Source organism: Anopheles moucheti, chromosome 3 (assembly GCF_943734755.1).
Source record: "Anopheles moucheti chromosome 3, idAnoMoucSN_F20_07, whole genome shotgun sequence".
NCBI classification, from domain to species: domain Eukaryota; kingdom Metazoa; phylum Arthropoda; class Insecta; order Diptera; family Culicidae; genus Anopheles; species Anopheles moucheti.
In genome coordinates, this window is record NC_069141.1 from 77,948,676 (window position 1) to 77,976,136 (window position 27,461).

Consider the following 27,461-nt stretch of genomic DNA (forward strand, 5'->3'; position numbering starts at 1 on the left):
CGATCGTACAATAATTGCATACGAAAGTCACATTTTCAACCACGTTTTGTTGCTACCGAGTCATAATTGGATTTAGCGATCTTCAACGTGGGACGGTGTACAAACCGCATCGCCCTTTAACGGGTGGTGGTGGCGGTTTTCAATGCGTCGTTTCAATCGCAATCATCGATGGGCGATGGGAAAACTGATTCGCAACAAACAAACGACCACTCCACGCTTTTTGTTTTTCTTCCTCCATCCGTAGGATATAATCACCGCCAATCGCACACCAACTCCAGCAGTTGGCTGCATGTGCGTGATAATTGGCGAAAACTATGCCCGACGCGTAATGCAATTGGAGATGCACCAACGCTACGGAATAAACTGTAACACTGCTCTCACACGATCGATGGAAAACAGGGCACGGAGGACAGGAGGAGACACATGGGCATCCGACGCCAACACCATTTGATCTGATTTGTGGCGTGTGAATTTAATTTCGCACTGCCTGTTCCATACGCCTTTTTTATCTCTCTATTGCTTCTAATGCTACTGAACGAGCCTATTCCAGCCACCCGACGCCATCGTCGTCGTGATGAAGTCAAGGTTGACAATGTTTTGGTTGGTCTGGATGTGTTTTGTGATCGTGAAAACGAACCTACATCGTTTAACCGCACCGCAGAACCGTAACAACTCCCCAACAACGATCTTCAGTATCAAGTTTCCGACCTGAGCTGATGTGCCAAAAAGGGGGTGTGTTCGAAAGGCTACCGTATGACCTCAAAGAAACATAAAAAAGACATCACCACCAACGCGCCACCAGGCGCCAAGTCGTTAGGTCGCCGTTTTGGCGTGTCTCGATCATGTCTTCCCATCATCTGGCTGGAGTGGGCTGAGAGAAAATGTATTCAAACGTTTTATCGCCTCGCATCAAAACACAATGCGGGAGCAATCGTAACGGAAGTTTGAAAGAAAAAAAAAACAAATCGAACCCGTTTGGCATCTCTCCTCCCCGCGGGGTACTTCTAGTTTATCGATCTATTCAAAACTTAAATGCAACAAACTGAACGTTTGCTTCTGGTTCGCTGCGTTTAAGTGGTGTGCTTATTTCGTTTACCCAGTTTATAGCACTCCGCGGACAATGCGCACATTAATCCGGGAGAAGTACCAGTTTCGATCGTGCCAGTGGCAAACTCGCACAAATCGTACAACTCTGACGCGATCATATGATCAGATGGAAATAAATTCCTTCATGCTGTACAGCAACGAGCAAACGGTACATCAAGCTGGGCACATAATGATGCAAAACGTCGTCTGCATCGACTGATCGAGCGAAGAATGGTCGATAGAAATGAGCAGACGGATCGGATTTATTGATCAGGAAACTACGGCGCATCAAATGAAAGGAAGGAAGAAAGCTCGCACAACATCTTATCGTTTGTGGAATAAGTTTATGTCGAATTTTTGGCTAACCATTGCTTGAATGCGCTTTATCAACTGATATCTTTCAACCCATATATATATATCCCGTAAAATCCGATAGACGGATTATGAATATTCTGTAGCATGTTAAATTCAGATCGTATAAAAGTGAACTCAATTAATTGAAATCGAAAAATTTATCCAAAAAAGGATTAAAAATGCGAATTCTTAGGTATATTTGTGTATTAAATTAAATATTATACTTTATTATACACATTTACCCTAACCGGTAAAGCAAATCGTTTCCAAAAATTCCTAATCTTTACGGAATCTCAATTAATGAGAAAGATAAACATTGATTCTGTCGCTTTTCGTTGTGCCAAACAAACAAATCTTCCAAACGGAACACGCCGCTCTCTTTAATCGATTTGCACGGTAAAGCGCAACGCAAAAAGTAGCGGAGCGGGGACACATGTTTACTAATGTTATTATGCTACCCCACACACACGGCACGGCATTAATGACTCTCTTCACGCGCACGAGAAGCCAGCACGCAGGTATTTCATCCGGAATCGGCAAGAACCGCATGCGCAGCTGTCAAGCGACCGATCAAATGTTCGATCTTCACACATTCGCGTTGGTTGGGGGCGACGTGTGATGTGTGTTTTGAGCGCGTGTTTGCCCCGCAGAAACATCAAGTTTGGTCTGGTGGTGCGATCGGGGATCAAGAAGTTAGAAGGAAAGAAAAAGCGAGCTACCCTTGACTCGAACACACTCTCGAACACTCTCCATATTTTCGATCAAAACTAGGTTACGTTCACTTTTCTTCATCCGCATCTCGGGCCGAATGGTGCGCGATACATACTTTTCCCGCGACTACACAACATGGCATGGTGTGTCTCTTGCAGCAAACCTTCTGACCGCTTCCGGTCGCCGGTGCCGGGCCGGGCCTTTTGGAGTACGGGGAGTACAACTTTGAACGGCTCGAGCTCGCACGCGTGTACACATTGAACGCATTTTTAGCGCAGAACACTAATGTGCAAAACCGAGCTACAGATCATTGCAACTATCTTACAAACATCGCGCTGCTCAACTCCACATCCTGGCATACTTTGTTACAGGTGCAAATTGCGAAATTAAACCCGACACACCACAAATGCGCAGAAATGTCGCAAAAGAAACGAAACTGTCCGCGATTAAGATCGGCAAACAAGCGGCCGCGCGATCGCGGCTGTCCTGTTGTGAAGAAAATGCCGCTCCGATTCGCCCTCGGGGCAGGAAGAAAGTTATATGATTGCGGGAGATGAAACGGAGACGCCGGTTTTGAGCTATGGCTTTGCCGGCTGAGAGAAAGAAAAAAACACAAGACTGGGACGGCACTGGGCAAATACAACAGCAAAAACCATGTCGCCAGTGGACGCGTGGATGCTAAAAATAGCAAATTGCAATTCGCGTGTGGACGCACCGTGAAGAGCAGAAAGGGGATGATGGTTTGTTGTTACCGTGTTAAGTAATGTAATTTGAATCTGTCGCGCTGATTGGTTTTCGGCCGCATGATCCGCCTCAATTCCTCAATGCTTCCAGTGTTTCCCCAGTGATAACCATTTATCGCGACCAACTGTAATTGCGAAGGACAATTATGCGCACCATCGCCATCGCAGCCAGCATCGCGATCAGGTGATCAGCAGAAGAGTGGTGTGTGGCCGCGCCGGACGAAAGCACCGTTAGCTGTATTGCATTTAATGCTTCACATTCAAACATTCGCGACTAGTAGGCGACTCGATTATTAGGTTTTTACCCCGTGTGTGTGGTAGAATTGCACAATCGTAGCACTAATGGTTTGCGGGCGAAATCAAACTAATCGACCACGAGTAACAAGAGCCCCTCAGGCGGACAGCTTGTGGAACACATACCGCAGCACCAAAGCGCCAGAGACTCAACGAGAAACACTCGGATGGCTCGATGTGTGGACGTCGGGAAAATAGGCCATCGAAGGTGCGCATCGGTAACCCGGCCTGTATCATGTTATCATCATCATGACCGTGCTCTTCTGCCCTGATATGGGACGGCAAGCAAGGTAACGCTAACGCATTCCGATCGCGGGCACGGAAATGAGGTTAATGCGCAACGAAATAAATCCTTCCTAACGCGCCCCGTTCCTGTTTTTGGATGGTTTTCGCATACCCCCGAGGAAAGAATGAGTTTGCATCTTGCTAGATGAAACGAAAACAAAAAAAAACAGCTTTCAGAACAAAGTTCATCAAAGTGAAGGTTCCTCGCTTTGAGTCTTTCGCTTCAGGTTCGTCGCTTGAAGTCTTTCGTTTCAGGTTCGTCGCTTGAAGTCTTTCGTTTCATTATGGGAGATTTGGATGGGAAGTGTGGTTAGAACTGTTTTCAAGGGTGTTGTTATTTACAATTTCTTTTAGATGATGAATAATGCATTCAACGAATCAGCACAGCCTCAATCGTGTTTGAGAAAGACGATAGAAGCTGTGAAAAAAAAAATCTTCACTACAACTGGACGTTCATCAAAATCAACCGCACGCTTGCGTCCCGTTCGGTATTGACGCTAATAATTTCTCCCGAAGAATTCCTTTGCGGGAACGCTGTGTGTGAAAGCGCCTGGCGCCACACAGATAGTCGGCCAATCGGTATGAAGCAATAGTTGGACGACTGTAAAGAAAAAAAACCCTGTCCGGGACATTGGGGCGTTTCCCGAAGGCCGCCAGCACACGCTAGAGAAGACATTGAGGAGGTTGTCGATGGTGGCAGCACCGACAGCAGCTGGAGTTGGCTCGTAATTTTGCTGCAAATGATATGGAATCCCGCACATGAATCCCACACCTCGCTCTCTCCACAGCTGTGCGACCTCGCGGAGATTCTCCGTTTTTTTTTCTCCCCCTGCGCGATGATGGAATCTGCACGCGGCACAACACCATGGCCACCATGGCTAGTTTATTGAACGTTGACCGATGATCGTCAGGGCCGTGGTGTTACAGCGAGATGGCGCCAAAGCAATACGAAGCAGTGAAGGGGGCGGGTGTGTTAGGGATTTTGTTTCTTCTTTCCTCACCCCAGCCGCCAACTGATGGCGGCACTGAGGCGATGAACTAATTTCTCGCGTTGGGGAAATACGCCAGCTGGAGCTTCGCGGAATCGACTCACCGCCGCACGCGCTTATTGCAGATGATGATTACGCTGAAGCTGTCATCGGCCGAACGGTGCGTTAGAAGCCGAGAAGGTCCGGTTCAGGCAGGGCAATCAATCGTTCAACCGTTTCCGTTCGGGTTTGGAATGGAAGTGACGAGTGAAGGATAAGCCGTTTTACCCAACACCATCATCCGTTGAGGGTTTTGTAGACTTTGTTGATTGAACTATTTGACTGCCTTTTTGTCAGTTGTGTGTGAAACAATGCAAAGGGCCCGAGTGTGTGTCATCTTTCCTGATGTGCTTTGTCCCAAATAAAGTTCACACCAATAGAGAGAAAGTGATTTACATCGGCTGTGCGCGGTACAAATCAGTGTTGGGAAGTTACGGCTTAACACGTTGGTGGTGTTTCTTGCCTCAAAAGATGTTTTCTTCCACCATTATTTGTCTACCAAGCGACATGACATTTATAGCTATCGTGACACTACGTTTGGCACCATTATTATCCAGGTGACAATGCCACTTTCACGCATGGACTCAAAGGCAGCCGGGTGATCATTATAAACCCATTTGCTGAATCGGCTTATCCGTGCTGCACACCACGGGTCAATTTGATGTGGCTGCAATTGGCAAAAATTGTTTCACGTTGCGCAACACCACAAAATAGCAACAAGCAGCGACACAAAAAAAACAAATGCTTCACGCTGCAGAAACACTAAAATTGGGCATTATATTGCTCGGCTTCCCGTCCATTTTGGCACTGGTCTAAACAATACAAAACTCCCCCGGCACACTATCGGTGCGATCGGTGCGATGATTCAATTTTTCCATCTCATGCCCCAACGATTGCCATTCGCGGCTGTTTTGCAGCACCGATTCACTCGGACACAGAGGTCGTAAATTTTCTGCGAAGCTCTTAAATGCTGATCTGCGCCTTCTGTTCCTTGGAGAAGCAGCAAACTTGCAGTAACCCGCGTAGTGCAAGTGCAATATCGTGGCGCCACAAATTCACTGTACCGTTGCCTACTTTTGATGTGTATCGGCGAATTGGCCGGGTGTTTGTCTGCATTCACCATGTATGTCCCCCATCTCGGCTTTCGGTTTTTTGCATGTCGCTGTCGGCGGAATTTGGCTGAAGAAATTGAATTTCTACACATGCAGTGTGTGAGCGATCGTGATTCGCACTACTTAAAGCGCTAGCAACAAGCGGGTATGTAACGAAATAAAAATAATCAAACCAATACAAATCGTCGCAATAGCCCAGCGGTGGCCCACGATGAGAGGGCCTCGGGCGTACTTGACCAAAACCGAGCTGGACGGGAAGACTACGAACGAGGTACGAGGGCTGTCTCGGTTGCGTAACGTATATTGCGAGGTGGATAAATTTATCAACCTGTCAACGGTATCGATAGCGTTGTTGCTGCTGCATCGCGATGCACTTGAACCGCAAACCGCAGCGACATTAACAGGATTAACTGTCACTGCTTAATGTTGTTCAGCTGGTAGTTAAAGTAAGAGTTGTGACATCATCACGGGGGTTAGTTTATGATTTAATACATTTTTTTGATTAAGAAACCTTTAGAAGAAATACACGATTCGTGTTTTAATTTAAAAAAATGCCTTTAAAAAAGGATAAAAAGGAAATTTGAAATTCAAAACAGCAAAAATATTCGATTTTTTTCAATTATCCCTCAGGGGCATATACGGGAGGTTTTGCGCAGATCCCCGAGAGTACCAATAATAACTAAAGAACCTACCCCGCTAAACAGTAACGAAATACAAACAACTAATCAAGAACAATGTGGCAAAAATCCCTGTAAGAAATTTCCACTGGCAGGGTGCTAAGATGTGGCGTAGCCAATAGTGTGAATTATCCGTGGTGGGTATGTCCTTTCTTGCGAGGTTACAATTTTCAACTGTTTATTCGATCGTTCATTCAATTCATTTTACATGTAGTTCATTCGTTTCAATTCTCTAGTGTTCCTAATCTGTCATGACGCGTCCGTTTATACTGCTAGCTCGTAGTGTTGTCAAAGGGTAACAAATACAACACATAAATTCATGAAATCTTTCCTAATCGTAACGCATAAATTCCAACAATTCCTTCGGTCTACTTCACCTGTAAGTAACTAGCAAAAACACTGAACGTAAATGACAAAGTGTGCTTCCTCATTGGTGACTCCCATTCGAGTAGAATGAATGAAATTTCCACAGTAGCCCAGTTGAGTCTCTGTCCACCCATACTGGCGTCTTTTAAGCGATTCATTCATAACAGTCCGATCTGTTGCACGCAATCTGCAACCATGAGTAAACCCACAGCAGTTGATTTCTCTATCGGAAAGCGGTCACGACAATACCCGTGCGCTGGAAGTTTGCGAGCCATAAATTAGGTGGCAGCGAGTGAACAAAACCTCCCATGAATCACACACCTGAAGCTCAATTAGCAGCATTGCGCGATGTGCACGATGAGCAAAAGGTGATGATGATGATGATGATGATGGAGATGATTAGGTTGATATTCTTCCCGTACTGTTTGCCTGCCACTTTTGCTTAACCAAACACGCGATCGCAAACGTGAAACGGTGGATTTCTGTTGGAACTCCACTGCTCCATCTAGCAATTGTCGACAAATAACCCTTTGTTCCTGTAATAGGGCTGCTAAAAACCGTCAGCTGCATATTCCATACGGGGGTCGGAAAGTGAAACCGATTGTTGCTGGCGACTCAAACACTAACGGGGTTGAGAGAAACCGTTCCGAACCGGCGACCTTCGTGACGCGTGCATGATATTTTCGCGGACAACGAGAACAAAACGGCTTGGAATCGCGAAAACAAATCTACTTCAACGACCTTAACTATTTTTTTTTTTTGCAGAGTGTGGAACCACAGCAGGGCAAAGTTTTACGTGAAACGAGTGAAGAAAAAAAAACACAAACAAAACAGCTCGATTCACGACGGATCCTTCTGTCCCTTCACCTTTAGCTAATAGCCATCGAAACAGTTTCTATCACGGTTGTGTTTCTACCGCGTCTAAACATGATCTCCCCCATGTCACATTCGCTTCCATTCCAGATGTCAGTCAAATCAGCTGACTTGCTGTGTCTGACGACTTGGACAGCGCTACCGCTCGTTGATGGATCGCGCATAAATTATTCTTCTCCTAACGCTGGGCGCTTCTGTCGCTAAAAAAAAGCACCCTAGACGATTGATTATCCTTTTCAATCGGGTCGGGAAAGGCGAACTATTTATGGTGCCATCTTGTCCGAGCGTACCCAAACAAACCAGCAGCCTGTTAGTGAAGAATGCATAAAAAGGAAAGTTATTGATATCGACGCTGGATGTGACGAGCAGCTAAAAAGCGAACCAGTTTTCATCTGGCATTGCAATTTGATTGCTGAATATAATAATAACCTTAGGAAACACAAAAATATCTTTGCATAAATGTGAAAAGTTCTTCATTTCGTTAAAATTAAACAAAACAAGTATGAACCTTGGTTTTTGATGATCTTCGCATAACTCAACTGTCAAAGTTGTTTGACAGATCCTGTCACTCTTTACAGAGTTTCTGCGATTTGCCACAAGAGGGCGCTGTTAAGGAGGGTAAGACTATTTTTAATCACATACCGTAAATAAAATTGCAATATATTTCTAATATTATTCACCACTTATAGATATTGTTATAAATTTAATAGGGAGCACAATCAGGACCACATCCTTCATTTTTATTCCAGTTTTTCCACTTTAGTAAACAAATTTAATAGCAATAAAGGCTGCTTTTTATCAACATTTTTGATGATATTGAAAAACTGCCCGCTTGGTCTGTCTCACATTACAAAAGGTCATTCGCTTTACATCCGCAATTGCACATGTTGCTCTCACACACACACAGACATCAATTTCCGTTTTCACATGGGTTTTTTTTTTGTGTGACCACAACTGGGCGGAATGCACCATTTGAGCATATTTTAACGCTCCACCGCAACTTCCAGCGGACCGTAGTGAAAATAGTTTGCCTGAGAGATGTATTCCCTCCCATCTCGTCAATCATCAGACCCTGTCAACGATCCAGCAGCGAGAGGGTGTCCAGAAGCCTCGAAGAAGAGGAGTAACTTGGTATCGTCCGAAACCGGACCACATAGACACATTAAAAAGAAAGAAAAAAAGAAGCACAACCACCGCCAGGTCGATAAATATGCAATAGATAACTAATAATATCATCCCCCGGTTTCTTCCATACGGGCGCACGCGAACTAAGGGCGCCACCACCGATGGTTGGGGGGCCCTCTCCGGTTTCGATCGAACGCTTCACAACAAATCGATCTCCGGCCACCACCACCATCGCTGGATCCCTCACAGGACCCGGACCCGGACCCCAACAGAGCTGGCAGCTGGGTTCATTCACGCGCAGTGGAGAGAAAGGCAGTGTGCAGCGAATGCGTCGTCGAGGTGGCAAAGCATGCCGACTGGCTGTGGCCCACGGCCCGGCGGTAGCTATTTTTAGCGATGCATTTTTCTAATTAAAATGCAGCAAATCGCCGTCGTGTGATAAGCGCCCCGGCAGGAAATGAGGCAGTACAGAAGTGACATATGCACTGCTGCGGACCGGAGAAAGACGAGAGGAATGTGGGCTGGATAACTGCATGTTTATAGTTGCAGATAATTAAACTGTTTTATCTTCACCAGCCAGCCAGCCATCCTTGGCCGGGATCGCCAACGGGAGTCACAGTGTGACAGGGAGAGGTGCCATCTCTTTCACTGCGTTTAATTTTGCCTTGCAACCCGCGTACACCTTCTCATTCGGCCGTACGGGACAAGACACCTTCACGCCTTCTTTGTCCGTGGTGCTGCTGAGGATAGCTCTACCGGCCCAGCAATGAGTCTTCTCTTCAGCTACGGAGAATTATGTCCATTAAATGAAAGATTAGCCACGTCGATCGGTGCCGCGAGTAGGAGATGAAGAAGAAGGCCAATGCGAATGAGGCTCCTCCACAATAATTTTTGTGCACCATCCACCACCACCACAACTGATGTGGGGAAAACCGTGGAACACTTCGTCATAAACAGACGTCCCTTTCTTCGCGTCCGATCTTCAGCAACACTCTTTTTATTTCACTTCATCTAACCCACCGTCGGGCGCGATAGAAATGCTTCCTCATCCTAACATCCTGGTTGGTGTGTCGGATCAGCAGCGCATGCCATTTCTAATTACCCATCAGCCCGTGTGGCCCTGAAACACGCCTTGTCTTGCCTCGTCTTGTGGCCTCGCAAACTCTGCTATTTTTAGCCAGAATGGAAAGCAAATTCTGCAAATCACATCTAACACGATCGGTGCTCGATGCGGTTGTGCGCGCATCGAAAATGTGCAGCAAGATATGCACACCACCCGTGGTTGGTGGTGGTGGTGTGATGTGACGGAAACTGGTCGCGTGATCGATCGGTATGTATGATCGGACAGCGCTTACGAGACGAGCGAGATTTCCGATCGGTTTAGCTGATCCATATCGGGTGTGTCCGGTGGTTATTTTTAGCAGAAGCACCCGAAGCCATCTAGGTGTTCGGGGGGGCGTTTGACGATGGTCATTATGGAAAGTTGGTGCAGCTGTCCTACATTGCCATCTTGACGATACTTCTATGCGACATTATGCTGATGTGTACAGATGTTAATGACGAGGAGTTAAGATGGCAAGCAGAACGACTTATCGTTGATGTATTTTTCCTGTTATAGAGTTTCGTTTGGTTAAGCTTACCCAACAGAGCCACACTGTATGTACACAACGGGATGCAGAAGGTTTCAAACTTACCTGGAAAATAAAAGAAATAGAGCTCATTAATGTTTCGTTTATCAACATTTAGTGGAGTTATTTAACGAATGTCAAGTATATTTTTTTTTATTTATTTTTCCATTATGACGGCCAAGGGCCGTATGATCGACATATTTTGTCGAAATTCCATGACTTTGGGCATTTCCTCTCAGTTATGAGCCTTATCCCGGGTAATGCCAAGTATATAAAGTACTTAAAAAATAACCTAAGAATATGTTTATTTTTGTAAACAAAAATATATTAACAGCTTTATTGTCTTAAATATATTTTTGAAGAGAGACAATACTGTAGTAAAGATGCGTGTAAAACTCATGAGATCATCAAATCAAGACTCTTATAGAAATAATTTACAGAACCTCAAGAAATCTCTTTACTTGTATTTTAGAAGACTTTTTAGTTTAGAACAACTCTTACGCCGCCAACATATTTTTGATAACAAAGAATATAGAAGTAAGCTCGGATTTAAATGCTTTGATTTGAATTGAATTGTAAAGTTCTTGTATTCTCTAGTAAAACTTGTGAGGTGAAAATAATATTGATAACAGTCAAAACTGCAATAATTCTCCACTTGAATTTCATGTGAACATCACATGAAGGTTGTTGAAAATAGAAAGTATTGATAGAGAACAACCCTCACCGCAGCTAGTTGTTGTGGATGAGGTTGCCGTAATAAAGTAGCTACAAAGTATTGCCTTCTGATCATTATCCTACGGCTATAAAGTACCTGCGTGCAACATCGTGCGCGTGTACGGCAATTAACATAAGGATATTAACTTATCCCTTTCAGCTATGTGCGATAGGTACGAAGAAAGAAAAACCGTTCTATTCCTAGAACGCGCCAAACGCTGCTAAAGTTCGTTTGCCCTTAGCAAAGGGGGGATGGAATTATACACGGCTGCAAACGCAAGAACACGCTCATCGCTTCGCTTCACGCTCATCTTCGCGTTCCAGTAGTGGTACGTCCGCAAAAGGGCCGAGATTCGTTTTCGCCCATTTGAGTTGAGCGACTGCATTACTGACACCGTACCTAATGCTTATCGAACGGAAGGCTGGCAAAGGTTGGACCTGTGCGCGTTATAAATTATGATTCGTTTAATGTGATCTGATGCCCTCCGATCAGCGCGCTACAAAATGAGAACCCCCTCCCCCCCCCCCCCCCCCCCCCCCCCCATCCATTCTGCATTGCATCATTCTGTGCTGGAGGGAAAAAAAACACGCTCGGCAAACGACCGACCGAGTGATGTTCTTGACCGGGGTGGATGGACCGGGACCGGGTTCTGGATGAGGAATAGGCTGACCGGCATCACCATTAGCAAAACCCAAACAGCACACAACGGGCATCATGTGCCCGAAGATGGTGCAAGAAAACATCGTGCACCGCTACAAAAACATTGCCCGCTGCAGCAAGCGACGAACCCAGCCTCTCGGACGGTGTTACTGCACTCACCATTGTGACGAGGGCAAAGCGCTCGGTGTGTGCTGCAACTGGTTTGATGCAAGGGCTAAAGTATGTTTATTGGCCGTACTCCTCTTGGCGGCGGGTGCGTGCAAGAAAATACTGTTGTCGGCTTTGTCTTCCCCGGCGAACTGCATCGTCCGCCAAGTCGATCGATGGCATAACCTTTTTTTTGCGCCTTCTTCGCTCTTCTTCCTTCTTCTTTTCCTTTCACTGCACGGTGCTTTTTTCTTTTTAGTGGTGCCTCCAGGGGTGGACATGAAGGCTTTGCTGCAGCATCCGGAAAGAGTTCGATCGCGGATGAAGCCACACAACAACAACCTGCGGGACGGGGAGGGACTGAATCTGTTTTGCCATTGCATAATAATACCATCTCCTTGGCCTGGTACCGGACGACTGCAGCGGGGCCAGCAGTCGTGTCTCGGTCATCGATACGTCGATCCGGTCATTCCGGATGGCGATACAATAGGCTAGCGATGCAATAGCACACACACACCGTGCAGCAAGCAGCATAATCATAGCCGCGGTTGAAAAATCAAAAGGGAAAATAAATTCTCCCGTTAGGGATTGATGCACTCCCGGGGCAGGGAGATGTTTCTGTTCGATAATTTTATTCTTTGCGCTCTATTACAGAATAATGGCTGCCTCTCGTTCACGGAATAGGCCTTTGTGGTGTGCATTTTCTGACTCAATCTGCTGACTCGGGCGTACATTAAAAAAAAGCAGCATACATTCCAAACACTCAGGAATTTTCTATAATAAATGACCAGAGTTTGATAACGTGCATTGTTGAAGGAGGAAAATCCCAACCCGTGTATCCACGCTTATGGCGCTCATTAGAATAAAATACCCATTCGGCTTGGAGCTGAAGCATTTTAAAGGCGCTGGAATTGTGTTGGATTGGTAGTATTTCCAGTTTATCGGCTGCATACCACCATAAATGTGAGACTGCCGACGCGGATTAGCATAAACGGTCGAAGAAGAAAACGTAACATGCTATTAAGAAGCGCTACGTTTCCGGACATTTGCTGTGAGGATGAGCCGTAGCGGTGGGGAAAAATGCATCGCTCCGTTTGTCGTTCAATATTAGATGGCCTAATTTTGGTGCATTACTACTCGTGGATCCGGGGAGCTAGGGCTAGGGAATTCCGCTACAAATTGAAACGGACGCAAAACAATGCCCAACATTCATACATTTGTGAAGATCGAATCACGTACCACAGCGAAAGTGTAAAGTTGTTTAATGAAAGTTCGCCATCGCTTGCTTGCAGTGCGCTCGCAAGATGGATGCGAAAGTGCAACCAGTTTTACCTACATTTCTATTGCCTTTGCTTGAATCTTGAATCTTGAGATGAATGGGATGCAGGGGCACCCGTGCAGACTTTAAGAATGAGACTCATTTTCGTTTAACCCACATCAACGCATCATTATGCGCGCGGCGATGTTGACACTTACCGAGCACAGTGAAAGCGACCATCCCTCTGCCGATGGAAAGTGATTAATCGCTGACACACACACACACGGGGCACGGCGCGTTATGAACGCTTCATCACATTGCAAAAAAGACCGGCAGCTTTTACGATAAATGATGGCATATCACTCATCATTCTCGGTCCAAGTTGGGTTAACTCATCGACTAAACTCATCAACTTGACGCATTTATTACAATCAACTACCATCATGATTCGGAGGCCATGCGCAATCTGTAAAGCGTGGAATAAAACCACCTCTGGATGTGAGAGAAAATAGCTTTCCCTTGAAATGTCTCCAGAAATAGCTTCATGTTCGAAAAAGGAACACATTCATTCCCTCAAATTGTGGAGTTATCAAAATTGATTGCTCACCATTAGCCAACGCAAAGAAAACATGCTCAAATTAAACAAACTACTGAGCGTATTGTTACCACATCCTTGACGAATCGATGATCAGGCTATCAGCTATAGCGAAGAATTTCCATTTCCGCGCGGATATTCGCCGTGTGCAAGGTGCAACCGGTGGAGAATGTTCCAACCTCAGAAAGGTCACGTTTGCTTTTCGTTTCGCGTTGATTGGTGGGCAACGCCACCCAGCGATTTCGCTTCCTGCAGTTAAATAATCGCCACACCGGAGGACAGGTAACGACTTCTACAGGTGATTGTGCAGAGCTGCACACTTTTCGGTATATGGGTGCAGTTGAGTGCACTCGGGGCAAGAAAAACAACACAACCTCAACGTTGGTAAGAAACACGAAAACCAGAAAAAAACATTGCAGCAAAACTCTCTTTACCTTGATTTGTCCACGGTGCACACAATGCGGGAAACCCCTCAAGCGAACAGGAGGGGTTTTTTGTGAAAAGAAAAACCTGTTTGCTGCCGAAAAGTTGCGGATCAATATTTACTTCGTGGCTTCGCGGACACACGGATGTACACAGCAGCACAAAGACAACCAAGTAAAAGCCAACCTCGCTCAAGTTCAGAAGGCTTTTTCAGAGCAAAAGAAACAAGAAAAACTGCCAGACCCGCTGCCCCGAACCCCGAACGCGAGGAGGAGGAAAGAACGCTTAAAAACGTTTTCGTACTTGTTTTTTTTTTTGTTGACATGATCCTCCTTTTCGGACAACCCCGTCCAAGGCAAGGCCAAACCGATGTACGCGCCTGCCCATGAAAGGCACAGACAACCAGGGCCAAGATCATGTTTTATCCCTTCTCAGAAAATTAATATTTAACAACTCGCGCAACCAAAACGAGCACGAAATTCTTTTTGCCTGGCAACACGGCGCGATCGTGAACCGCTGTTTTCGCATATTTTCTCTATGTCCCACTTATTATGGTTGTTTTGTTTGGTTCTTTTTTTCTTTTGGTTGTTGTTGGTACTGTATTCATGTTCACCCTCGGGCACAAAATTTCGCAGCCACCAAACCACGACGTCGTGGAGAAAGAGGAAACGATCGAAACCTGCCAGAGTTCGTTGTCAGAACGGAGCTTTTTGCAAATATCAATATCCTTGTCCAAAAAAAAACGTCCTCCCCCGGGCGGGATGTGAACAGTTTCGGCCAAATTTCATGCATTGAAGGGTCTTAACGTTCTTTTCCACACTAATGAACGAACCACCCGAAACAGGGCACCGGGTTGGGGGGAAGATGCTAACGGAGGTGCCCGCCATTGCTATTTGGGATTATTTTTAAATTTTCGCGCTTCACCAGCGAAGAGTAATAACTTTTCATTTCGTTTTGGAGCGTATATTTACGATTGTGCGCTCCGTGGTAGCGTGGAATGCCTCTCGGGCAGAGTGCATTATTCATATTTATTTCCTTCGTCTGGCAAGAGGCTGCACCGAAACCGAAGCAACCGTATAACAATAGGTAGCGCGAGCAGGATCGCAAGAAGGAACCCCTGCAGTGATTTTGAGCGTTTAAAATAAATGCAGCCGAAGATGTTCCCGGCATGATGTTTGCGAGCTTTGGCCCAGCAAAAGGTCATAGCACTGCACGTTTGGATGATTATTCATTTGATCGCCACTCGAGTGCTTAAAATAACTTGAAAGCGGTACAAATTGGCATTCAGATACATTTACCATTCGCTGCAAATACTTTGTTGTGAACGAAATTGAATGCTGATGGTTTTTTTAAATCAAAAAAAGGGTAGCATTGATTATGTAAATTGTAAATAAATTTAATAGTTTCAAGTATACGAAATAATATTAAATTTTTAATTGTTGTATTAACACGCTTGATTTAAAAAACACCATGCGTCTCCATGGGTTGGTTTTTAAAAAATAGTTTAATATTCACGTAACATTTTATAATGATACAAGATCCTAATGACAAATCGCATAAAATATACAATAATAAGAGCACAAAATTGAAAATATTTAAAGTAGAACTGAATTTAGATTTTTCGTAGACATTTTTAGATAACTTCTCACTAAATCCGCTTCAAAGCTTATATATCGAATAATAGAGTCGATTATTGAGTATTCGTGAGTATTCGTGACATCAGCTATACTTACAGTTTCTCGTTGAGAAATTCACCCCGCGTGAACTCGGACAGCCGTCGGGTGCTCTTCTTTTGATCACCACCCTTTTTCATCGGCATAATCAATGGCGATAGTTTGCGGATGGGGCCGCTCAGCCCACTAGCCGCCTCGTGCATATGCTTACTCCAGCGCGCCGTTCGCGACAGCTTCTTGGGCGCGAGCATATCCAGCGAGTTCGATTTGAAGATCGTTCCCGGTTGGATTTCATCCGCCGGCCCCAGCAGCTCGCGCCGCCCGGGCACGTTCAGGTGATGGCGGGCCCGGGTAGGCTGCAGCGGTTCCAGCACTTTAACCGGGTGGTCGGCGGCCATTGTTTCGCCGACACCTTCCCCGGCGACTTCGTCGATTTTGGTGCACAGCGCGGACGAGACGGTTGCTGACTTTCGCAGCTTGCCGATCCGCGCGTACAGCTCATCCACCGACAGCTGATGGCGCTGGACCTGCTGCTGGGCGGCCCGCAGCTTTGCCGTGGCACTTTTGTACAGATCCTCATCGCTGGCCGCTATCTGCTTCAGGCGCGGGCTGTCGAGGCGCGGTTCGTCGATGGTGATCGGTGTGGTGCTGGCCGCAACACTCGATGTCTTCGGTGAAGTTGTATGCGAGCTGTACGAGAGAATGTTCGAGAAACGTCGCGTACGTGCGGGCTTTCTTGCCTGTCCGACCGATTTTGGGGTCGTGTAGTCGGGAGAGGGTGGACCACCGTCGACCGCAGGATCGGAGGCCTTCGGTACGCCACTCGGATCGAGCCCTGCTGCCTTCGCAGCACCCGATGTCGTCCCAGATGCCAAGTTAAGCTCGTTGCGATTATTTTCGTTGCTCAAGTGCAGCTCTTCCTCAGTGATTTTCTTCACCAAAAATCGATTCTTCGCGCCCGCCTTATCCTTGGGCGACGAAGGATCGGCAGCTTTCTTCGAGTGAATGATGTCGTAGATCGTGGACAGTGTCGCCGGTGGCGGTTCGTCCGGACCCGGTGCCGACTTCTTCCGCGAGCTCGCATCGATCTGCAGCTGCTGGTGTTTGCCCTGCAAAATGTCGTAGATCGTGCCCAGCTTGACCGAGCCATAATGGGAAGCGGTTCCGACCTTGCGCTTGGCGTACTTCTCCGACAGAGCACGCTTTCGCAGAAACACATCCTCGGCGGCGTCCGACTTGCGGTGCAGGATCTCATAGATGGTGCCGTACGTCATGTACTTGTCGTACCGCTTGTAGGCTTTGCTGCCGTACGAGATCAGCTTGTCGTATATTTTATAGTTCTTTCTGTAGATTTCATCCGCCGTACGCGTGAGCGCTAGCTGTCCAAGATCCTTGATCAGTGGACTCGACACCGACGACTTCCGATCGCTTCGGAGAATGTCGTAAATGGTGCTACCCTTCACCACCTCCCGACCCGACTCAGACCGCTGGATGTCACCTCCCGTGACTCCCACTGGGGAAGGTTTCTTCAAGCTGAGACGTCGCGAATTCTTGCGCTTCATCTTGAAAAGGTTCCCCACGGTGTTGGTGGTGGTGGTCGGTGATGCAGGCAACGTTGCCGATCGTCGCCCCCGCAAATCCTCCTCAGGTGCTCCTCCCTCCTCTTTCTGCTCCTTTTCCGGCTCCTCCTCGGCCGTCGTCTTCAAACTGCTAAAGCTAGTATCACAAATTTTGACTAACGCCTTGAACTCCTCGTATGACTTGCGTCGCGCCTTAACGCTTTCCTTCTCGTCCACACTCGGCAGCGGTAGCCCGGCCGTGTTGTTGGCGCGTCCAGCGTGTCCAGCAACTTCGGCACCGGGTGTTACCTCCTGCCGGAACAGTGACTTAAACTCTTCGTATGATTTGCGCCGATTGCGCGACTGCGTCACCAGACACTCTTTGAGCTGCACTTGCGACAGATCGTTCAACCGGTCGCTACCGTCCTCTTCCTCCTGCTCACTGGCACCGACACCACCGGGAGATTGTTCCTCGGCCGCGCTGGGACTCACCTTTAGCTGCTGCAGTTGCTGCAGCTGTTGCTTTAGCTGCTGACGTTGCTGCTGATCGATAAAACCCGAATCCATCGAGCTAACCGTACAGGTGGAGTCGAAGCTCGTCTTTCTACTGGAGCTGCCCAGCGGCTTTGTCTGCGATCCGGACGTACCGGTGATGAAGATTTCCGGCAATGGGTTGGCAGCTTCCGGTGCAAGTTCCTGCTGCTTTTGTAGCCGTAAAGTGTCACTCTTACTGCCGCGCAATCTTCGACTACCCTCCATCATGTGACCGCTGCGCCGCAGTGCATCGAGCCGTGATTTCAGCTTCAGCTTCTTGTTGACTGTCGCGTACACCGGCGATCCGTCGGCGTAATGCTTTTTTTTGACACCTCCACCACCGTCCGGAGCGGTGCTGATGCCTCCTCCTCCTCCTGCCGCATCGCCACCGGACGACCGATCACTTCGGCTTGAACTTTTGCGTATCACCGGACGGCGGCTTTTGGTGATTTTGTAGTTGATGAAGCGCTTAAAGTACAGGTTTGAAATGCTATACACGGGATCGCAGTAAAATCGCGCCTTTGCCCGACCATTCAGCACCCGAGACAACAGTTTGGAGCTGTTGTTGAGCGCCGTCAGACTGCGTGTTCGATGACTTGGCATGTTGGAGCAGCTGGACGACGGATCGTTCATACATTTGGCACAGCACAGAAATTCGTACAGGAGTTCGGGCCCTGCCCCTCCTAACGCAGAACCCACTCGCTCTACCGCGCCGGGTTCTTCACTTCCCTCCTGCTCCTCCTCCTCGCCGCCCTCCACATCAAGCGTTTGCTTGGCGTCTTCTTCGATTGGAAAATCAATCTCCCGCTCAGCAGCAGCACCCAAACGCACATCCAGCGCATTCTCATCTCCACCATTATCTCGTTTCGTACTACCTTGGTCTTCCTCCTCCTCCTCCTCTCCTCCATCCTCCCGCTGAGATACCGTTGCATTTGGCTGATCCGGATCAATGTCCCCACCGTCGAGCTGTTGCTCGAGCATGACGCGCAGCTTCTCGGCCGCTGCCAGCCGCCGTTGCCTATCACTAGTGGCTATTCTATCAGACTCATCGCTACTGCTACTATTATGATTATTACAGTCTCGCCCGTCGACCGGCGACGGTTCACAATTATTGGCCGCGGCGGGACGGTAGGGCAGAATTGATTTATGATTACCACCGGCGTCGTCCGGCGCTGTGGTGGACGCGGCGGCCGCAACCTCCTTGCCCGCCTTCCCCTCGATCACCATGCTGCCGATGCTGAGCCCGCAGTCGAGCAGGACAATGGCACCGTCGGTCGGTAGCAGCAGACGACCTTCCGACGCGGCGTTGATCAGCTCCTTCATCGCGAGCACATGCTTCTCGGTGATGTTACCCTGCAGCTGGATGCCCTGCAGCGCGAACGGTTGCTTCTTTTCCGAGGAGTTCGGATCGGAACACCAAACGACCGGTACCGCTGACATGATGTGCGTGTGTGTGTTTGTGTCAATTCCCTCAATAATATCGTTATCGGCGAAGGGCTTGGCGTGCCCGACACACGCGCGCGCGCACTGTATTTCCCTCTTTTTGTTTCGTACACTTTCCTATTCACGCGCTATGGGACGTGACGGCGTTATTCCACGCAAAATTACACTCTTTCATCGATTGGCACGCAGCGCTCGACGAGTCAGTCACATTTGAAAGGGTCACGGTTGATCCGAAACACTCGAATCGCACCAACACTAGGAACAACGGGGCAATTCCTTGCAGGAACTACGGCTAAAGGCAAGATGGTTACAGGATTCGTATCACGAATGCCGCTGGAAGCGTTACTACCCCCGGATTGTACTCTATTTCACACTATGGCCGTGGCAGAGGGTTCGTCGCTTGTCGTCGTTGCAAGTTGTTTGAATTTATATCACTGCACTTTTAATCGCATTCGGTTCACTCTTTACAGCTCTCGACGATGTTAATGTGGGTTCTGTGCACGTTTTTTTTCACGAAGGACGGAAAAAGATTAGCGTCGATATCGCAGATTAACACTGGGAAAGTTTCTCGCATAGTGTGTACGTGTCGGTGTAAACCTATTTCTTTTCGAGTAATATCCAGCTGTCACCTTCCCATGCGCAAGGTGTATCTACCATACCAAACTATCAACCTACTTTTATGTGCATTTAAGTGTCGAGTGTGAGGGGACCATGCTCAATCTAAATATAGATTCGTGTTCGAAGTAAACAAATTGATATGCAAACGGCTCCATCGTCTGAAGCAACCAGTGGTACCAACCACCCCCGTTTGGCCAGAGGCAATTCGGCTACAATTCATTCATCCGCGGATTTTCGTTGTTGTTCAACCTACGCAAACGGACCCCCGTTTGCGTTGCGCTCAATTGCCAAAAATTATCTAACAATACTAATTACGTGACACCATCTCTGGCAGTAAACGTAGCTAAACACCATGGCGCTCCTATGGTGGGTGTGCCACATACGCTTCCTCAGCGAAGACATGCGTTAGTTGAAATTCAGCAACAACTCTTCGCGATTACCGTGCTATTGCCATAAAGATGTGTTCTACGATTTTTTATGGGATCACGAAATACTATTATGACGTATCGTTATAATACGTAAAAGATCCGCGAATGTCAAATTTTGGTGCAATATCGTTTACACTTCATAGTTAGAGAGTCAACTTTTTTAATTGAAAACATTAACAAAAATTTAAAAAAACAGGCAGTCCCCGAGATACGCTATTATAGCGGACCGCTATAACCCGGGAAAAATCCGCGTAATTAGAATTTCCGCGTAAGTCGAATCCTGGTGCAATTTCGTTTATACTTCAAAGTCACAGAGTCGATTTCTCTCTAGTTAATTTTTTCACCGATTCAGGCGTATTTCGGGACTGCATTTATTTTACTATTTTACTTCACAGAGTACGTGAGTTTGTTATAAAATATACTTTTTATACAACTTATCATTAGTTTTTGGAATGTAGTTTAATAAATTAAAAGCATTGTTATGATTAGAAGAGATTAAATAACTGCGTGTAATGATATGAAATAATCGCTACCGGTTCAAGCCCGCGATATCACCGACATAAACCCCACAATTCAATCAGCACACAACTGGGGACGACGCTATCATCCCCAACGGATGATTTGTACACGGATCGATGCACATTTCCATTGTGATGCCATTATTTGCCTATCGGTGCGATATAATTGGTAGCGTGTACTGCCTTCCCAAAATGCCACAGCTCGACCGCGGAACGCGTGTGCCCCGCGTGATCAAGTGAAACCCGACGGCGATTGTGATTCGTGTACTTAGTATTCCAACGATGAGTTCTACCGAGTTCACCTCGCCGCTCCCCCTTCCGCTACCGTTATTAACCCTGCAGTGCTCCGATTTGGCATTGCAGCGCTACCACACTTGTGTCGATTTGCTTCTTCCTGCCCGGTGCGATCGTACGCTGGCCATGGATTGCTTGCGAGTCGACCAGCAGCACAGACAGACGACAAGCGACTCACCCCTTCACTATTGCACTTAAGCGTGAAAAGTAAACATTACCCATCGAGCGACCACACTACGGTGGAGTGTCGAACTCAGCGCCACCCTAACGCCATCGATCAGTCAGCGAATTGCGATTCAAAGGCACTGGAAAATGCCGCATTCGCGTTGCTGTATATGTCTGTAATGTAGCAAATATGTAACACAACCATCACCATTCCTCGGGGTAGTGGTGCTTGAAAGCGTTTGAAAACTTCGAAAATTATACTCTGGAAACACTAACACCGTTGGCCAAAATCGATCACAACTTCAGCGCCAGTGGGCAGCGTCTTTTCGCTCGCCGTTACCCACACCCGCTAGGTTTCATTCGGCACCGAAACGATTAACCGCTTGCGAGTGCTGCACGCGTTGTGCATTCAACGCGAGGTTAGCCAATTTAAGATGGTTTGGAAAAACCTTCAGCTGATCACCCACCATGGGGAGGGAGGAGAAAAGGAAGAGGGCGGCGGTCCGAAAAGATTTTCACGACGATCGTGTGTTCGACTCAGGTCAAGCCCCAACCGTTGGTCGAACTCTGTTATGGTGTGTTGCTTTCTGGGCTGCAAACACACTGCTTTGCCATTCCATGCAACACATCACGAAACGTCTCGCGAACCAAAACCCTAATGCAACCTACAGTGTTGCAAAATTCGTTACCAATGCAACATACAAAATGGTTAAAATTGTAGCATAACATCGAAAATGTACGATCAATTTGGGATGATGTTTATGCGATCATCTTCAAGAAAAGATGAGAGCTCGATGAGGTTGAGGACTTTATAAGACCTCAAGTTTTGAGCTTAATAATTTGAATTTCAAGCTCAATATTTAAAATTCAATATTTTAAAATTTGAATTGTCTCAACAAATTGTTAATTAAAAAAATATATTTTATTGGAAGTATTCAAACATTTTGACTGTTTTTTTTTTATTTCAGTAACTAAATAAAACATATCCGAAATATAAACAATATGGCCAAAGTGATTAAAAATGGAACGAAAACATGTATTCATCACATACGTTCATTTTCGACACAAAAACAGAAGAGCCTCGATCATGAACTATGGTCACCATGTGCCAACAGCACACCCCGCCAAGCATTACCACCCCCTTCCCATGCGGTGCATGGTGAAATCGAAAATGTGTGACGCAGGAAGCACGAACCGGGTGGTGGTGTGGAAATCAAGGGTTGGGAGTGGAGTTCGAGTAACTAAAAATCATTGCCTCTGCCCCTTCGGTACAATCGATTCCAGCACAGTGACCTTGAAACAGTTTCATACTGCCACACCAGTGCCACCCCGTTGTACCCCCTGCCACATCACCATGGTGCGGCCTATAAGAGGAACCCAGGTAACTCCATCAAACACGCTGCACTCCACTCGTCGGCATAAGGGCCAAGAGAGGGATCGAGTGGTGCAATGATACAGCACACGGTTGAAGAACGCCAGAAACCAAACGCCAATGTGCTGACTCTGTCAGCGAGAGTGGAAACCTTGCCGATAGGGTGCCAAAGCTGTTGGCAAACTTTTTCGTCCCATATACACGTTATTGGACGGCATCATGGAGGGTGGGAGGGTGGACATTCGCGAAAATGTGTGTGTCGAGCCGTACGGTCGGCACACACACCATTACACCAGCGGACTGTCTCTTTCATCGGCGATCTCTTTTCCGGGCGATCGTTGCGAATTTTTGATCAACGAAGTCGTACGATTAACGGCTCTCGTCTATGCATTGCCCTCAGAGGCGTAAATTTATTAACATTCCAGCATAGAGCAATACTGCGTCATGCTAATAATTATTCAAACAAACATACATCGAATTCAATTCGATTCTCTCAGGAAGCGTCTTTCCGTACAACTTATAATTTCTCTACAAAACAGAACTAAACACGAACCAAGCATGCGCCAAAGGGAAATCGAACTGTTGTCACATTTGACGAATGGCGTGGATCTCGCACATCGCTATCAATAATCATTAGCATAAGAGCTAACAAATAGTTCTGTGCTGGGTTTTGGTGGCCTGGAACCGGGGGGGTTGGTGGGAGGGAAGGTGGGAAATCAAGATTACACTGATTTGCATAAGCTCGCACAGTCCTTTGGGGAGAGAAGGAACGCGGGGAAGGAAAAGAGGGGCGAAGTGAAGGGATGGTGGTTAGTATTAATTTGTTGCTGGCAGCCAAGTCTACCGGCATTCGTCGTTGGTTGACTCATATAAAAATAACTTGTCTCAGTATGAAGCTTTGTTGGTGGTGGAGTGGTGTATTCGGGGGAGGTTGTGGTTGCCGCAGAGAAGTGGTTCTGGTTTTTCTGTGACATTTTTTTTCTGCTGCTGCAGTTTCTCCCTGCTACCGGAATGATAATCGACTGCAACCGGGGAGTGTTGGATGCACATTAAGTCAACCGTTTATTCGCTCACTTTGTTTTGCCCCTTTTTCGAGCGATACGAGCGACCGCACGCGCCTTCGCCAGTTAAACGACGCGGGAAATCCTATCTAACGCTGGTAAGCCATTAATGTGTTTGCGGTTGTGGAAGAAAACATAGAATAAGTTTGTTTCCAACAAGATAATGAGGTACAATATATCAAAAAAAAAAAATTAATGCCATTCAAGTGTATACGGAGAAGAGTAGCACAGCCAGTGTGGAGGACCACTTTAAGGCTTACTCAACGTGTCTCAATAATTCTGAGTCCGGCCAGGGCATACTATCTTCTAGCGAGACACAGGCAGGAACCACATTATTATTTCACAATGTGACACAAGACATTCATTAGTGGACAGATATTATTCAACTCGAACGAATGCCTTCGCGGTCGCTTGGAGCAAGCTTATCAACGGAGCGTACGTGAGCGTACAGCTCAGCAACGCCTCATCAAACAGTTCAGCGCAAAAAGCCAGAAGGCTCGTTGTTGCTTGCTCCGTTGCCTCTGTATGCCTGTGCCAGACCAGTCGTGCACAAGTTTGGCTACGTGCTTAACCTTGAAATCAGCACCAAAACCGCACACGCACAAACCCACACACACACACACTTGCCAGATCCCGCCGGTAATAACTTAATGCGGCCGTTTAAAGGTAGGTAAGAGACAAAAGTCATAAAACCCGCTAAGACCAAAAATCGTCACCAGCCCCGATAGCTACACACTGGAACCACGGGCGGGCCCCCTTATTGTGGAAGTTTCCTTGCTGGCTCTCTCTCTCTGTTCAACCAGCAGTTGCTACACAGCAGATAGTTCCGTTCTGTTATGATGCTTTTCGTTTCTTTAGGCAGTGGTTTACAATCAGCTGTTTCTGGTTCGGATGTGGATGGTGTCAGCCACTCACTTCCTCGATTGAAACCACACAGCCACAGCACGCAGCAGACACCAACACCGATAAAGCGGCAAATAGCCACACTAGCTCACGATCACACACCAGACTTCCACCCAGTGGCACTGCAGCTCAAGGATAATCGCGAAACACGACCCGGCTTCGCTACGGCATGAACTTTCTACCGAACGGGTTCAGGTTTTTACTGCCAGGCGTCGCGTAGACCTGCACATTGCAAACTACCGCATCGATCCCCGAACGAGAACTGGCGCGCGCTGGTAGGAGATCGGAAGATCAAGGCAGGAACTCACGAGCACCGATTGACGTAAAAAGGGCGAGGGCGAACAAAGCGCAAAAATCAACACACACACATACACACACACCCAAACACAACGAGCAGTCGGGGCACAAAGCGAAACCAAAAGGGGGTGGAGTGAAAAGAGAAAATTCTAACATTCATTAGATTTATGCTAATTGATTTCTCTGCAAAACCTTCCACAGTACGACGAGTTGCCGCCTGTGCCGCGTACTGGATATAAAGGCGCAAATAAAGGTGAGGTGAGTAATGGTACGAGGGCACCTTATGCCACCCTCTGTACGCAGTATCTCCAACAAGAATCAGTTTAATCTATACCTAACTATCCCTTTACTCTGGGTGCTTTAAGCTAGCGAGGCACCCACCCCGCGAAAAAAAGGCCTATCGAGGTGACAATCTTTACCAGTTTTCCCCGCAAACTCGATGTTGCGCGATCCACCTTAACTGTACCACTGAAATGGGTGAAATTTACACAACCAATCGATCTGCAACATTGTATGCTTGCTTGTGCCCATAAGCGAAAGCATAAACGGAGCAGACGGACGGTGCTACCGTATTTCTTCCGGCCGGAAAGGGTTTTTCCTACCGTCGGAACTAGGGTAGTCACTTTGCACAAACAATTTCAACATTTTCCCTTTCTTTACAGCGTTGTGCTGTTGGGTGCGATCGACTATTGATCGAGCGTCCTCGATTTTCACCTAACGGTTGACTTTTCTCGGCTTAATTGAACCGTACGAGATCTCCCCGTCGTCGTCTCCTTGTTTGTTTGCCTGTGTTTTATTGGCGTTAATGTTTGAGGTTAAATTGTACAGTAGTTGATTACTATTCTATAAAAATTATTTGTCTATTTCATGTATAACAATTTCAAAACATTTTTTAAAAATAATACAGCTTTTAAATTTGTTTGTAAAGTATTTAAATAATTTAAATCTGCCGAAAATATTTGTAAATTAAGCAGTCAAAGATGTATTAAAATACAAACAAGAATGCGTATATGTAAGAAAACAATAAAACTATTTGCAAAAAATGCAATACACGAAATAACAAAATTTAGCTTTTACAAACTTTTTTGAATTTATCGCATTATTTGGGGATTATCAAATTAATTTATACTTCAAATAAGAAAATCACATTCGATCATTGTTTGTTTTATAATACTCCGAAAAACCACATTACCGTTCCGTAAATCCATCCTGCATTAGATGCCTTTTATTTAAAATTGGCAAATTTAAACAAAATTGCTTCAAAAATTTCCGCTACATCTGTGAAATCGATAATTGCGCAGGTTTGTTCAAAATGCAAATTGGTTTGCAATTTACACTCCACTGAGGATTGGCGTAAGGAAGTGGAATCGTACACCGGAAGCTTAATGGCGAACAAAATCGCAAATTGTTACGAACTGGTCGCTGGTTTTTTTTTCTGTGCTGCCATTGCGTTTCAATTCGGCGGGTGGCAAGTACATACATCTTTACACGAACCCTTTTCCCGCCCTATCGTTGGGCGTTTGGGGCTGTTTAAAGGAAAGAAAAAGTTCAAAGACATCCGTGGTACAGCGTGTGTATGTTGTTGGTTGGGTTGAAAATTAAAATTCAAACGCATCGTGGTAACGCGACCGAAAACCGATCGGTTTACTAATTAGCTTGCATTCACTCACTCCATCGCTCGTATCGGAAAACACGATGTGACAATCGAAAAACTAGCGGGGAAAATTGTATACCAACAGGCAAACAAACAAAAAACCGAAAATATTACACACTCTGCTCATGCGTCGACCGTCAGCGTCAAAGAGAGATCCCAGTGCGAGCGTGTTTGTAGCTACACTTAGCGTTTACCTTCCCGCGTTTGGTACGGCGACTGCGAGCCCTGTTACTACAGCGCAGGGTGTGGTGTTTCTGCAATGAGTGTAATTTACTAATAATCGTGCGATCGTCGCGATCGTCGTGGAACGATCCCCACCGAAATACCTCGAACCGCTGTGTGGGGAGGTAACTAACGAATCGACATTTTACCATCCTCTCCAGATCGATCGTGTGCAGCTTTAGAAGGTCTGTTTCTTTGTGTGTTTCGTCTAAGTTCGATTATGATTGTGGTTGTTAGTTCGTACGGAAAACTGTGCGCCAATGTGTTCGAAAACGGCAAGGCAGCAACTCCCCACGCACACTAAGGTGCGAAAGGTATAATATTAAATCAAATTAATTCATTACTTTGTTCAAATTTTGGAGATATTATCCAAAAGATTGTTGATTGCCCACACCAAAAAAGAAAGAAACTTCTTGTCTCAGGAGCTCAAAATCGTCGAATATTGCCAATTCTGAAATGTAAAGCAGACGAAGGTAAGATATTCCTTCCAGTATTCTCTCAATAGTTTCGGAACATAGCAGCAATATGTGGCCAAGAATTGTCTTGAAAACTGACTCATGTTTAGGCCAATATTCTGAACTATTCCCATCAAACGAGTTAGATGGCTTCGATACCATACCCCAATGATGGCTCCGAAAAT

General features: G+C 46.5%; 1 protein-coding gene across 5 annotated transcripts in view; it reads right to left on the minus strand.

Moving 5' to 3' along the window:
• LOC128301564 (tyrosine-protein kinase Src42A) overlaps positions 1-27,461 on the minus strand; it is an 82,512-nt gene that overhangs the window by 17,435 nt on the left and 37,616 nt on the right. Inside the window, exon 1 of one of the 5 annotated variants that reach the window (XM_053038114.1) lies at positions 15,814-19,286. The exons of the other annotated variants lie outside the window; for them this stretch is intronic. Within the exon in view, the coding sequence (XP_052894074.1) occupies positions 15,814-19,286 (3,473 nt within the window). Of the gene's footprint in view, positions 1-15,813; positions 19,287-27,461 lie in introns of those variants that run through there. 5 annotated transcript variants of the gene reach the window in all.